At 44.8% G+C, this 15,327-nt stretch overlaps 1 protein-coding gene across 1 annotated transcript; it reads left to right on the top strand.

Annotated features, from left to right (window-relative positions):
• The first annotated feature begins 5,173 nt into the window (after positions 1-5,173).
• LOC308162248 (cyclin-dependent kinase 2-associated protein 2-like) lies at positions 5,174-5,605 on the top strand. Its single transcript, XM_080536385.1, has one exon. It carries the CDS (start codon positions 5,199-5,201, stop codon positions 5,529-5,531), a length of 333 nt encoding a protein of 110 aa, XP_080392511.1. The 5' UTR covers positions 5,174-5,198; the 3' UTR covers positions 5,532-5,605.
• Positions 5,606-15,327: the final 9,722 nt, after the last annotated feature.

The raw sequence follows: 15,327 nt of genomic DNA, 5'->3' as shown, positions 1-15,327 counted from the left end.
TGACGATCTGAAGAAGCAAAAGTAGAAGATGCCAGTACTTATCATCTGTCTGTATCAAATCACCAAATAGCAAAGGCATATTGCGTAATAAGCACCAAGACTGTATGGCATTCAACCCCAAATCATTACTTCCATCAAACAACTTCACTCTTGGCGGACGATTTCGCTGTTGATTGTAACCATAGTCAAAAGCATGTATTCTACCAGCCAGTTGTTCAGCATTTAGGAAGTTGTCCTTAACCCTTAGAGGGCTGGGGCTATTTGAGCCATTTTTGTCATACTTAGGATTTTGACCTCATATACCACATTAATAACAGTGTTTCCTCCAGGAATTTGTACATTAGTGGCGGAGAGCCCTGTGCGCGCAATTTTTTTCCGCATGCACGCGCGCTCAAAACAACGACCTAATTTCAACCAAAACTAGAGGGAGGATGGCAAAAAAAAATATATATATACCGTATTTTCCGCACTATAAGGCGCACCTTCAATGAATGGCCTATTTTAGAACTGTTTTCATATACAGGGCGCACCGGATTATAAGGCGCATAGAATAGAATATAGAATATTGCAGTCAAACGTTTGACTGGGGTTGCGTTACGCCCAAGCTCCACCTACTGCGTTGCGTCACCTCTCCATCGGTGTTGTGTCAACTTCCCGTTGTCCATGCTCCACCTGAGCGTTGTCACCGTCAACGTTCTACCTGCTCCACTGTCAAAAATATATATTTTTCCACCTCAAGTATCAGCCGTTCGTCATCCATTTTTGCAACAAGCGTCAAGGACCTGCGGTGATTCACAGCTGACTCGCGTGAATAGCAATTCGCAATAGTTGCGACCACGAGATATAGAGTAGTTAGCTACAAGCATTTTCAATCTGCTATTATCTCTATTAGTGGATTAACCGCTGTGGTTATTTAACAGCTGATAAAAATACATCAAGTAGACTACAAACAGAGCAAAACAATAAAACAACACCAGAAAACAACCAATAGGCTATACAATTATAACCAACAACCAATATGTGACAGCTCCTGGTGAAATGTGCAACGTAATTTTTTAGTTTTTACACATGCTTAAACTACAGATTGTAAGCTTTCAAATGATGTGTCATACATTCAAATCAGAGAAAGATTGAACACGACAGGCGTATTTGAATGTTGGTTCACCTCAAACACTGAATAGGAGAAAAGTGACTCTGAACGCAGCCACAGCTACGAACGCTGCTAACAAAACACATCGCTACGAAGGTCTAAACTGTATTTTAATAACATGACAACATGCTGGGAGAACATCGACATGCTAAAAACACATAACTACACATAACAAGATGAACACACAGTTCTTGCTTTTGAACACGAGCTAAAACGAAAGTATGTTTACAAGTCAACCCTCCCTTACCGGTAGCCTCCGGCAAACGAGAATAATGAATCCAATACACAAATTATAAGTGTTTAGTGATCGTTAAACTGTTGTTTATTATATCGAGTGGGTACTTTAAAACTTCAAGTTGAAAGCACCAAGAAGGGCCGCCTCGAAATTCATCGATGTTCATGTCCCGTGCTAGCGCTGTTGCCTTCATTCGAATAGTGACTGTAGAGACGCTTCTACTTGCGGCTCTCTGTTCAACAACCCACTGTTCGAGTTTGTCCTCTAACTGTGTCTAACTGTGGCCATCTCGCTTTGTTCCCTCGGAAACTCTGTTTAGTCTTCTTTACTTGGGGTCTTGTGATGTGGGACTGTGAGTAAGCACATCAGTACCGGTGTTTACTGATTACCGTAATGCTGCAAGCGGTGCGGCTTTGTAGTTTACCAGTCGTACTGAAACATTTTGACAGAGCGCCTTGAGCGCCGTGTACAACCAGTATGGATCAACCAATTACCTGGGTTGTCTTCACATAGACCACACAGAACATCAGATTAACATAACATGTAGCACTAGCCTAGTGACTGATGCTAGGCACCTGCTACCCAGTGTGGAACTAAGGTGCAGAGTTCTAGAATACTCTTAGTTCTAGAGTTACAGCACAGCTGCCTTTACTTATGAGAAGACATTTATTTGACCTCTAACCCAGACTCTCCAATGCACCAATTAGCATGTCTGTATCGTACTATTGTGTTGAAGTGTAATTCCCTAGTTTCATAGAGATGGCATGGTTGTGCAAATGTGTCCCTTTCATCTTCCCATGATGCACCTGTAAGTCACCTGTCTTTGGGAAGCCACTTTATGATTAGTGGAGAGGAAACAGGAGTAAAAAACAAATACGACTTGTTTTCAAAAAGAAATGCATTTATATTTCAAAAGAATCTAGGAACATAATATGGAAAACCATACACTGGAAACAAGTGGGTTTGAACTTCCAATGATGGCCTCATGCTCTAAATTGATGACTGGGTTGAATGCAGCCACAACTGAAGAACCTATACAAAGCAGGTACAAATGGTTATTGCAACAAAAGCTGGTTATACCTTGTAAAGTTTTGAAATAACTCATCCAACACAGTGATCTCAGTTTGAGTCTTTAGTGAACGTTTCCAGGCTTACATGACAATTCCTGCTATCATGGCTAAATTAGCATCACAACTAAACAACTCGCGCTGCTTCTCTCTATATCATAACAAGTGTGTCTTGCTCTAGAGGAGTAAAACATATAGCGCCCTCTGTAGGTCGGAACTAAACATTATCAACTCAGTGAATAGAATGAACATAAAGTCGACTGTGAACCATAGACATTACAACCCTCCTTTCCTTACATTTCTTTTCTTTAACAATAACTATACATCACTTGAACTCAACAATGTATTTTTAACATAGTGCACATTATTCAAAATCAGTGAGGTATGACGGTGGTCTTCTGCTTTCCCTAACTGGGTACCTGTGAACAGGTGACTGTGGTCTAGGGTTGTCAGGGCGTAAGAGTTCAGCTGTTTGCTGAGGATTTATTTCAGTCCAGTCCATCACATCTTGCATGTCAACTGATTGAGAGTGGTGATCGTCAACCTTAGGTAGAGTCTTGAAGTGGGATGAGTTTCTGGTGATCATATGATTGTTGTTTTTGGCTGTCACCATGGAGCCTTTGATCGCGATGATCTTGTATGGGTGGGGATTGTAAGCTGAGCACAGCTTCCCTTCCTTCTTTTGACGACAGAGAACCCTATCACCAACCTTCAGAGCCAAAGGAGCCACATGGCGCCTCTTTTCCGCATTGTGTTTCATCCTGTGCTTTGCCATCGCATCTGCTCGTCGTAGTTTTGCATCAGTCTGGGACTGACAGGGGAGAGGGGGCGCAGGTAGCTTGATCCGTAGGGGCCCACCAAACAGCACATCAGCTGGAGCCATCCCAGTGGAGCAGTGTGGCGTGGCACGGTAGTTCCGTAGAAATGCATACAGAGTTTGGACATTGGACATAAACATAACACGTTTAATTCATAGCGTTAGCCTCATAGGATAATTGCCTAAGTCACGCTTCACTTGTGGGTCAGCCGGGTCATCTTTGTATGTAGTGTCAAAAACGCCTATGTCAAGAGATGACTTGGGCAGATAGTGATTTTGGAATGTAACAAGCATTCTGATAGACTGATGGCATCATAGGCAATAATGCACAGTGAATCTGTGTCCAAATTAAGTTAAATGGCTATTTATGATATTCTTCGGATAATCGATGCTCCTGATTTGCAACAGCCTATAGGCTTGCAATTAGCCTAATTTGTGCATTTTGATTAGCCTAATTGATTAGCCTTTCTTTCAATGACATAGTGTATCTTTGAGTTGACAGCATTTTTTGTGTGGCCATTTATTTTCTGGATGGTTTGAGATTTTCAAAGTAATCAGGCTTGTCTCCATCTACCTCACTATCACCTTGTACTTCCTGTCTTCTACCTCACTATCACCTTATACCTCCTGTCTTCTACCTCACTATCACCTTATACCTCCTGTCTTCTACCTCACTATCACCTTGTACCTCCTGTCTTCTACCTCACTATCACCTTATACCTCCTGTCTTCTACCTCACTATCACCTTGTACCGCCTGTCTTCTACCTCACTATCACCTTATACCTCCTGTCTTCTACCTCACTATCACCTTGTACCTCCTGTCATCTACCTCACTATCATACTTATCATAACCCAAAAACATATGCCCAAAAACCCAGGAGTTTTGTCTAGCCATACATGGTTTTCTGGAAAAAATTGTCGGCCTTGACATTCTGTTCACCCCCAGTCTTTTTATTTTGGGTGACCCCACAGCATTAAGGGAGGTGACTCCACCACTCGCCAATTGGATCCAGATGCAATGTTAACATAACAATGTTTCATAACTCTATTGTGTTGAAGTGTAATTCCCTAGTTTCATAGAGATGGCATGGTTTTGCAAATGTGTCCCTTTCATCTTCCCATGATGCACCTGTAAGTCACCTGTCTTTGGGAAGCCACTTTATGATTAGTGGAGAGGAAACAGGAGTAAAAACCAAATTACGACTTGTTTTCAAAAAGAAATGCATTTATATTTCAAAAGAATCTAGGAACATAATATGGAAAACCATACACTGGAAACAAGTGGGTTTGAACTTCCAATGATGGCCTCATGCTCTAAATTGATGACTGGGTTGAATGCAGCCACAACTGAAGAACCTATACAAAGCAGGTACAAATGGTTATTGCAACAAAAGCTGGTTATACCTTGTAAAGTTTTGAAATAACTCATCCAACACAGTGATCTCAGTTTGAGTCTTTAGTGAACGTTTCCAGGCTTACATGACAATTCCTGCTATCATGGCTAAATTAGCATCACAACTAAACAACTCGCGCTGCTTCTCTCTATATCATAACAAGTGTGTCTTGCTCTAGAGGAGTAAAACATATAGCGCCCTCTGTAGGTCGGAACTAAACATTATCAACTCAGTGAATAGAATGAACATAATGAACATGGCGGAAATTCAGGATGCAACCAAAACTGATCCCACTCTACGTGAAGTAATTCGACTCATTAAAGATGACACTTGGGGGTACTCGGTGCTCGGCAGAAAGGAAGCTGGTTTGACAGCTCTTCGTGCTGAAAAGGATCCCATATCTCTCCGTAGAAAGCTCTTAGGAGCTCCAACCCACCAGGAAAGCTGTATAAACACCAGGTTGACGGGGCGGACTCCGGCGGGGGGGCGGCGGCGTCGTATGGGGGGGAGCTCCGGACCTCTGACCTCGCCACGATGAGCTACAAGCCGATCGCCCCCGCCCCGTCCGGCTCCACACACACCCCGCCAGGCTCCAGTGTGCCCTCCCCTTCCCTCCCCTCCTCCAACTTCAGACCAGCCTTCAGTGACTTTGGCCCCCCCTCCATGGGCTTCGTACAGCCAGTGAAGGTGTCTCAGGGCTCCACCTACAGCGAGCTGCTGTCGGTCATTGAGGAGATGAGTCGTGAGATCCGGCCCACGTACGCAGGCAGCAAGAGTGCCATGGAGAGACTAAAGAGAGGTATCATCCATGCCAGGGCCCTGGTCAGGGAGTGTTTGGCCGAGACTGAGAGAAGCGCTCGCACATAACCCCTCCTGTGGATCCTGTCATCCCTCTCTCTCTCTCTCTCTCTCTCTCTCTCTCTCTCTCTCTCTCTCTCTCTCTCTCTCTCTTTCTCCCTCTTTCTCCCCCTCTCCCTGTGTGTAGGTGTCACAGCCTCTCGCCTCTTCTGTCCTCACCCAGAGCAACACCCCCCCCACCCCCACTACTGTTCCTTCCCCTCCTCACTTCCATACAGTCCCTCATACGGGAGTGGGTCTATTCAAAATGCATACAATTTACAACAATTTAACTGGGAGAAAATCTGTTGAGCACCAGGTTCCAGTTGTCCCGCAGACGCGTGAACAAGGTAACCTCTGGTGAGCGTGACGTCTCCAACTTGTGGTCAGTAAAAATTTGTCTGAGGAGCACCTCACCAATGTGGTGCCGGCAGCCGGACCAGAGCAGTGGTCGACCCAGTGAGAGCTGGATGGTAATGCAGGCTGCCGTGAGATGGCCGCTATTTGACGCGGTGGTGTCAAATGCCATGTTGACAACCTGCTCGGCGCAGCGCCACTCCCGCAGCAGCTTGCATGTCAGCCGTGTGATGATCGCTCCACACGCCTCATCAGTCCCCTTCATATAAGCTGGCACACCGAGCAATTGAAAATAGTAGCATTTGTTTCTGAACCGAACCGTACCGAAAACCGTGACCCAAAATACCGAACCGTGGGCCAACTGAACCGTTGCACCCCTACTTGCTTCTATTAAGTTAATCACTTATGGTAGAATAAAATGTTCTTCTATTTAATCTTAGATGTTCTAAAGACATAACAGGTTTATGGAAAAACTTTACAACTAACAAGCATGCACTGAAGACGTATATGGTATACCAATAGACAACAAGTGCCATTACATTCCACATGACAAACAGACAACCAGAGCCTCCATCATGGATCGTCAAAGCCTACGAGTAGATTCAGTGCGTAAAACATCTCCCCAATATTGAAGTTGATTTGGATAAAACACTTATAAAATACTTTAAAACACTATAAAACTTTAAAACACTTTAAAACACTTTAAAACACTTTGTGTCTGCTGGTTCAGGCTGGGTCTGTCATCCATCCCCTCTCAGTGGCCTTGCTTGATGACGATGTCAGACATGTCATCCACCTGGACAAGCTCCAAATTCTTCTCTTCGGCCAGGTGCAGCAGGGCCTCAAACGCCAGGGGCACCGACAGGTTCTGAGCCATGTTGGAGGGCAGACTTTGATGCAGGATCTTTATGGTCTCACTAAAGAGTTTCTCTCCAGACACCTCTGATGTCTCTGCTGACTCCTCCTGCTTCGCTGTCTTCTCGGTAGGTGTGGTGTCAGCCATGGTTGTTTAATGAAAGAGTTGAGGGGGAAAATCGTCTTTAATTTTATAATTCGTTACTTTCGCCTCAGCTGAACCTGTCGTGTACCGGTGATGCGCGGCCGGAGAGGAGAGAGAGAGAGAGTCTAAAGTTAGGTTAAATTAAACTGATAAACTCATGAAATGTGACCCAGACCAGACAGTACAGAGGTAATATACTTAGAGCGAGTCCTGGGATGCTGTCTGGGTAGAAAGACATCCACAGCCACCTACTCCCCAGTTTAACCGTACACAAAACATTGACTAGACATATTATACAATAAAGAAATAGAAGCAGTATACATATTGACTTACCAAAATAAGTTCAGTACTCAGCCGGGGAAGGAGTAAAACAAATACAAAAGCTCACTGGCCATACAGATAGCATGTTATCCATCATGGTGTCCTTTTAAACGTTTTTAATGCACTGCATGGCCTTCTTCGGGTCATTGAAACGGTGTTTAGCCCCTACAGGTTCGGTGAAAGACAGCACTGCAGGGTAGCCGATGCCGAATGGAATCTTTGCAGAGTGAAGCAAACGTTTGCAGTCTAGGAAAGAGTGTCGGCGATCCTGCGTAGCCTTGGAGAAATCCTGGTAGAAACTAATCTTGTGGTCCTGCCAGCGGACATCTCCGATTCCCCTGGCGAGGTGTCTCACGCGCTCTTTCTGTTGGAACCTCAGGAAGCGGACCACCAGAGGTCTCGGCGGAGCCCCAGGTTTTAGTGGGGCTAGCGACCTGTGGGCTCGCTCCAAATCCAGGCCTCCCGCGAAGTCAGCATGGAGGATCTCCGGCAGTGTAGCCTTCAGGAAAAATATGGCGTCATTCTCCTCGGAACCCTCAGGAAAGCCATAGATGCGTAGGTTTACCCGTCTGTCCCTGTCTTCGAATTCCACCAATTTTGCGTGCAGCCTCTCGATGTCCGATGCCGGAGCCAGCGGGCTGTTACGGCGCTCTGTCTCTGCTTCCTCCATCACATCCAGCCGAGCCTCAGCACTGGTCACCCGGGTAAGTATGTTGGCTAGCTTCTCTTCAACTGCAGCCACGGCACTTCGTGTCTCCGACAGCTCTTTACAAATATCCGTGAAATGCTTTGTTTGGTCCTCAGACAGTTTTTGGATGAGCTCGAAAATCGCAGCATTAGATATAAGCTCTGTTGCTGCGGGGTCCGTGGTGGTTGGAGAGGACTGTTCGGTCCGCATGTTAGCATCAGCCTTAGACCCTGATTGTTGTTGAGTCTTGCGTGTGTTTGGCATTTTGCTTATAGGTCCAGTTAATATTAGGTCTGGTGGTTCGTAATAATAATATAATAATATCACTTGTGGCAATAAATTAAAGTAGTATAATGGCGACGGTGCGGAGCCTCAAGTTCAAGCGGCTATTTTCCACGGCGTCGTCACGTCACGTCCTCCTGTGTGCAGAGGAATCCGTGCCTCTGTGATTGGTTTTGACTGCGGCTGCTCCTGGCTTGTGTTTGAAATTGTTGCCGGGGCTCCGAGTCCGTGCTATCCGATCTCTTTCCATAAAATCATAAAATCCTTGATCCAATGTGCCATATGATGTTGTTCCTTGAGATGTGGCTTTTTTGTTGACAAATGTAGCGACTAGATTTAGCCAAAAATCCAAGTTGCTGAGAGATGCGAGCAGGGTTTGGGTGAAGTTGTGTGACGCGCTAAAAACAATTCGCTTGAGATAAAAAGGTACGTTTAAGGCATTTATTGAATATAAAACAATCAAGCTATGTACAACGTACATAAATCCATAAGCGACCAACAAAATATACACGACCCTGTCTCCCCTCTCTCTCAACTCCACCAGGTTGTTGACTCCCCTCTCTCTCCACTCCGCCAGGTTGTTGACTTCCTCATTCGCATTAACCGGACCAGGGCACTGATGAATATCTCCAGATAAAAGCAGGCAAATGGCTATAAAAAGCTTGTGCGTGTCTACATTTCTTTTGATTGTTTTGGATTTGTATCTGACGCATTTGAGCCCAGGATGACACGCAAAAGTGCTCATCAAAACGGCTTTGCCAAATCCTAAATGTTTGACGTTCATTCCGATCAAAACTTCACCTTCTGATTGCGTTTTACAAACATTTAAAAATCCGCAATTAAAATGATGGGGGGTAAAGCCAAAAAGACCAGGTAGACAGAGGATGTGAGGCTCCTCCCACTCCCCCCCAGGCAGACATGTGACGAGGGGGCTCCTCCTCTGCAGGAAGCCCTCAGCGCAGTAGTAGCGAATCACAGAGCCCGTCTCGTAGCGGGGGCGGGGCTTCCCGAACGCCTGAACATTAACTGCAAACTTGAAACAGTCAAAACACAGTGTGCTACTGGGTTGGTGGATCAATGGAAGAAAATCGAGACTTGTCTGTCTCAAGAGGTGGTGGATCACAATACCCAAGACAATAAATCAGCCCTCAGATCTTCAGTTCTAGTTGTGTGGTGAAACCCTCGGCCACCATAGTACAGTAGGTGATTGGGTCCACAAAGATTTTCTATTGGGTTCAGGTCTGGAGACTGGCTAGGCCACTCCAGGACCTTGAGATGCTTCTTACGGAGCCACTCCTTAGTTGCCCTGGCTGTGTGTTTCGGGTCGTTGTCATGCTGGAAGACCCAGCCACGACCCATCTTCAATGCTCTTACTGAGGGAAGGAGGTTATTGGCCAAGATCTCGCGATACTTGGCCCCATCCATCCTCCCCTCAATACGGTGCATTCGTCCTGTCCCCTTTGCAGAAAAGCATCCCCAAAGAATGATGTTTCCACCTCCATGCTTCACGGTTGGGATGGTGTTCTTGGGGTTGTACTCATCCTTCTTCTTCCTCCAAACACGGCGAGTGGAGTTTATGCCAAAAAGCTCTATTTTGGTCTCATCAGACCACATGACCTTCTCCCATTCCTCCTCTGGATCATCCAGATGATCATTGGCAAACCTCAGACGGGCCTGGACATGCGCTGGCTTGAGCAGGGGGACCTTGCGTGCGCTACAGGATTTTAATCCCTGACGGCGTAGTGTGTTACTGATAGTTTTCTTTGATGGTCCCAGCTCTCTTCAGGTCATTGACCAGGTCCTGCCGTGTAGTTCTGGGCTGATCCCTCACCTTTCTTATGATCATTGATGCCCCACGAGGTGAGATCTTGCATGGAGCCCCAGACCGAGGGAGATTGACCGTCATCTTAAATTTCTTCAATTTTCTAATAATTGCGCCAACAGTTGTTGCCTTCTCACCAAGCTGCTTCCCTATTATCCTGTAGCCCTATATCAGCCGATGTACATGTAAATCCCCACAAAACATATGTTTCCAAATAATAGCGGGGTCCTTTTTTTATTTTTTTATCTGATCTAACCGTCTGATCTGCCTCTGATCTAACCGTCTGATCTGCCTCTGATCTGACCGTTACTGTAGCTGGTCGTTTTAGCCATCTGTCCATCTTTGCGGTATACTGACGGGCCTAGCTGACTTGCGTGCGAAAATGATCGTGAACATGATTTAAATGTGACGTGACTACCACTTGTGTTACAGTCCTCACCTGTCGGGGAGGAACTTAAGTTGCAGCGTACCATTTTAACAACAGGTTTATGAAACGACTATATTTAATTATTTTTTGGGAAAGGGAAATACATTATAATTCCAAATCTTGCCACGTACCCCCTGCAATCCCCTCACGTACCCCTAGGGGTCCGCGTACCCCCGGTTGGGAACCACTGCACTAGACCACCACTACCCCTGTAGACCACCACTACCCCAGTACGTAAGTAACGTTTATTTATATATAAGTAACGTTTATTTATATACCGTATTTTCCGCACTATAAGGCGCACCGGATTATAAGGCGCACCTTCAATGAATGGCCTATTTTAGAATTGTTTTCATATACAAGGCGCACCGGATTATAAGGCGCACCGGATTATAAGGCGCACTGTCGTTTTTTTTTTTTGACTGGGGTTGCGTTATGCATCCACTAGATGGAGCTGTGCTAAAGGGAATGTCAACACAACAGTCAAATAAAGTCACACTTTATTAAGCGTTCTTAAACGTTGTTCAACGTTAATGTGCATATTAACAATATTAACAATATTAACAATAACATATTAACAATATTAACAATATCTCCCAAACAATATAACAAGTTCACTCTTCTCCCAAACGTGGAGGGGAACGTTTCTTTGTCTTTGTAGACCTCAAGCTTCACATTCCAAAGGCATGGGTGTTCTACAATGACATGGAGACATAACAATATTAACAATAACATATTAACAATATTAACAATATCTCCCAGCCTTGTTCACTCTTCTCCCAAACGTGGAGGGGAACTTTTCTTTGTCTTTGTAGACCTCAAGCTTCACATTCCAAAGGCATGGGTGTTCTACAATGACATGGAGACAGAGGGATGAGATGTTCATTAATTCAATTCAGTCAAACATTCAAACTTTATTTCAGTAAACACGTAGTAAAAGAAACAGTCTGATACCACTAAATCAAACGTTAGTGCATAACTCAACATTGTTCAGTTATGTATAACACGTAAAGCTCACTTTTTCAGTTCATTCGTCTTCCACGAATCCCTTGAATTCTTCTTCTTCAGTGTCCGAATTGAACAGTTGGGCGAGTACGGGATCCAATATGCCCTGCTCCCTCTCGTCATTATCTGAGTCAGTGTCGCTGCTGTTGAATGAATGAATGAATGAATGAATGAATGGTCTTTATTGTCATTGCTATAGTACAGGTACCAAACAACGAAATTTGGGAGGCGGGGCTCCCCTGGTGCTAGGAAAGAAAAAAAAACAAGAAGGGAAAGGAGCTGGTTTACATAAATAAAGGCTATGTACACTATCCACTATACTATACTATACCTGTTGCCTGGCAGTTCAGTGATTATTCCTGCCTTCGTGAAAGCTCGGACCACAGTTGAGACTGATATATCAGCCCAGGCATCCACGATCCATTGGCAGATAGTGGCATAAGTCGCCCGGCGCTGTCTCCCCGTCTTGGTGAACGTGTGTTCGCCTTTTTTGATTGATTGAAAACTTTATTAGAAGATTTGCAGAAGTAGGTACATGAAAATACATATTACATACAAGGTCATCTAAAAGGATAAAAACCCAAGAAAGCCACTGGCTTATTTCAATTGGGGTCCTTGATTCTCAATTCATCGTTACCTTCTGTCATCCACTGCTCCCACGCAGCTCGCAGTCTAGCTTTGAACGCCCTGTTTACACCAATATCTAGCGGCTGGAGTTCTTTAGTTAATCCACCCGGAATGACGGCAAGCTCCGAATTAGTTTGCTTCACTTGTTTTTTGACAGCATCGGTGATATGGGCGCGCATGGAGTCGTAGATCAATAGGGACGGAGCTGTGTGGAAAAAGCCACCCGGTCTCTTGACGTAAATTTCTCTCAGCCACTCGCTCATCTTTTCCTCATCCATCCATCCCTTCGGGTTAACTTTGATGACGACGCCGGCTGGAAAGTTTTCTTTTGGCAAGGTCTTCCTCTTGAAAATAACCATGGGTGGAAGTTTCTGGCCATTAGCCTGGCAGGCGAGAACTACAGTAAAGGATGACTTCTCATTCCCTGTGGTGCGTATAGACACCGTACTGGTTCCCGTTTTCTCCACAGTGCGGTTAACAGGAATATCAAAGGTGAGTGGAACCTGATGAGAGATGAGATGAGATGAGATAACGTTTATTGCCATTTATGCATACACATTAAGCATACACTTATAGGAATTTGATTTGGCGTTACAGTAATAGCATTTCTAAATGCAATGCAAACAAAACAACACAGGTCCATATCAACCTCGTCCATGTTGGTGATGTGCTCTGGCAGGATCTTCTTTTCAGTGATCTTCTTTTCGCAGTATGCGCGGAAAGTGACCAGCTTTTCTTTATAATCGTTTGGCAGTTGCTGCGAGACGGTAGTTCTTGCGCGGATGGAGAGTTTACGTCTTTTCATAAATCGAAAGCACCAAGAAGGACCCCCTCGAAAATCCTCGATGTTCATGTCCCGTGCTAGCGCTGTTGCCTTCATTCGAACTGTGACTGTAGAGACGCTTCTACTTGCTGCTCTCTGTTCAATAACCCACTGTTCGAGTTGGTCCTCTAACTGTGGCCATCTCGCTTTGTTCCCTCGGAAACTTTGCTTAGTCTTCTTTACTTGGCGCAGGTCATCTTCTTGCTTCCTCCACTTCCGTACCATTGATTCATTAATGTTGAATTCCCTCGCTGCTGCTCTATTCCCATTTTCTACTGCGTGACTGACAGCCTTGAGCTTGAACTCTGCGTCGTAAGCGTGTCTCTTGACAGGAGCCATTTTGTCGTCTTCTTTATTGGTGTGGGACTGTGAGTAAGCACCGGTGTTTACTGATTACCGTAATGCTGCAAGCGGTGCGGCATTGCAGTTTACCAGTCGTACTGAAACATTTTATTATTATTAAATTGTTTTTATTGGTCATGTAATTTTTACATTTTGATCCATATATAAGGCGCACCGGATTATAAGGCGCACTGTCGTTTTTTTTTTTTTGGGGACTTTTAAGTGCGCCTTATAGTGCGGAAAATACGGTAAGTAAAGTTTATTTATATAGCACACATTTACAACCACAAACAGCCGCCCAAAGTGCTGAACAGATAAAAAGAGAAAACACTGGTAAAACAAGCAAACAGTTAAAATAGATAAAATACACTAAAAACAAGGTGCAATACAAATAAAAATAAAAGTGCAGTGTCGGGAGGCAGGCTCACCTCAAAAGCCTCGATGCTCTGGGTGGACCTGGTGTGGAGGGGGAGGCTATTCCAGAGCCTATAGGGGCGGCTTTGGAGAAACCCTCTGGTTTTTAGTTTTTAGTTTGGTCCTAGGGAAACAGGCCCTCCAGAAACAGTTGGTCAGCTGACCTCATGGCTCTGGATGGATTCCTCCAGACTGCTGCAGGAATTTTGCAGAAAGGGAGTTAAGATGTGCAATGTTGACGGCATCATCCTCCTTGGCTGCTTGGGGTCCCAGAACATGAAATGCCCCCATGATGTCCAGGTTCTGGAACCTTCTGTCCAGGCTATCCTGGAGGCCATCCAGATAGGGCTCCATTACCTAAACATGGCACAAATTACAGACTAGTTTGATTGATTGAAACCTTTCCAGCGTCCGAGCGCTGGGAGTCTTTTACAGAAATGCCCTGTATAGAGGATAAACATACAATACTAGTGGAAGACTGCAAGTTTGGATAGCTTTGGAGTTTGGATAGCTTTAGTAGTTTTGCAATGAAAACTGAATCATGTTGTTTCCTCAAACACAACTGGGATGGCTACCTACACCAAAATCATCATCATGGTAGTGGTAGGGCATGTTTTGTATTGTTTATATTATTGTGAATTACAGTATAGGCAGTGCGGCTCACATGCCTGTAATAACTCCGCATAACCAGTAGGTAATACCCGACGTAGAGCTACGATCGTTTCCAGAGCAGTGGTATGGTTACTCTCCTGTGTGTGTTCTCTGATATGCTTCTCATAAGCTTCCTTGTCCTTATTGCTCTCCTCATATTGAACACACACGTCGCATTGGTCTTTCTTTGGCTTAAATAAGCTCAGGTTCATTTGTTTGAAGACCGTTCTGAGGATTCAATCACTGGCTGCCTTATGACCATGTTCTCCACAGTACGTCTGGTATTCTCTGTACAGTGAGGAAAATTTTTTGGATTTGTATCTGACGCGGTTGAGCCCAGGATGACACGCAAAAGTGCTCATCAAAACGGCTTTGCCAAATCCAAAATGTTTGACGTTCATTCCGATCAAAACTTCACCTTCTGATTGCGTTTTACAAACATTTAAAAATCCGCAATTAAAATTATGGGGGGTAAAGCCAAAAAGACCAGGTAGACAGAGGATGTGAGGCTCCTCCCACTCCCCCCCAGGCAGACATGTGACGAGGGGGCTCCTCCTCTGCAGGAAGCCCTCAGCGCAGTAGTAGCGAATCACAGAGCCCGTCTCGTAGCGGGGGTGGGGCTTCCCGAACGCCTGAACATTAACTGCAAACTTGAAACAGTCAAAACACCGTGTGCTACTGGGTTGGTGGATCAATGGAAGAAAATCTAGACTTGTCTGTCTCAAGAGGTGGTGGATCACAATACCCAAGACAATAAATCAGCCCTCAGATCTTCAGTTCTAGTTGTGTGGTGAAACCAATGGCATATTCAATGGCATATTTCATTCAGGGAGACTCAGTAGGAAGAGGCCTGGTTTCATTTCAATGCTGCATTTAAAGATGTTATTCAATTCTTTGGCGACCAGTGACCAGAATTTTGAAATGGTAGAACATCGCCAGAAGCAGTGGATATAAGTGCCATTTTTCTCCTTACACTTGGAGCAAAGTGGTGATCTGGCCGGTCAAATTTATTAAGGATATATGGAGTTCTATGTTGTCTATGCAAAATGTTGTACTGAGTCTCCTTA

This window comes from Nansenia antarctica, assembly GCF_963989245.1.
Source record: "Nansenia antarctica genome assembly, chromosome: 7".
NCBI classification, from domain to species: domain Eukaryota; kingdom Metazoa; phylum Chordata; class Actinopteri; order Argentiniformes; family Microstomatidae; genus Nansenia; species Nansenia antarctica.
This window is presented reverse-complemented; position numbering and strand designations above follow the sequence as displayed.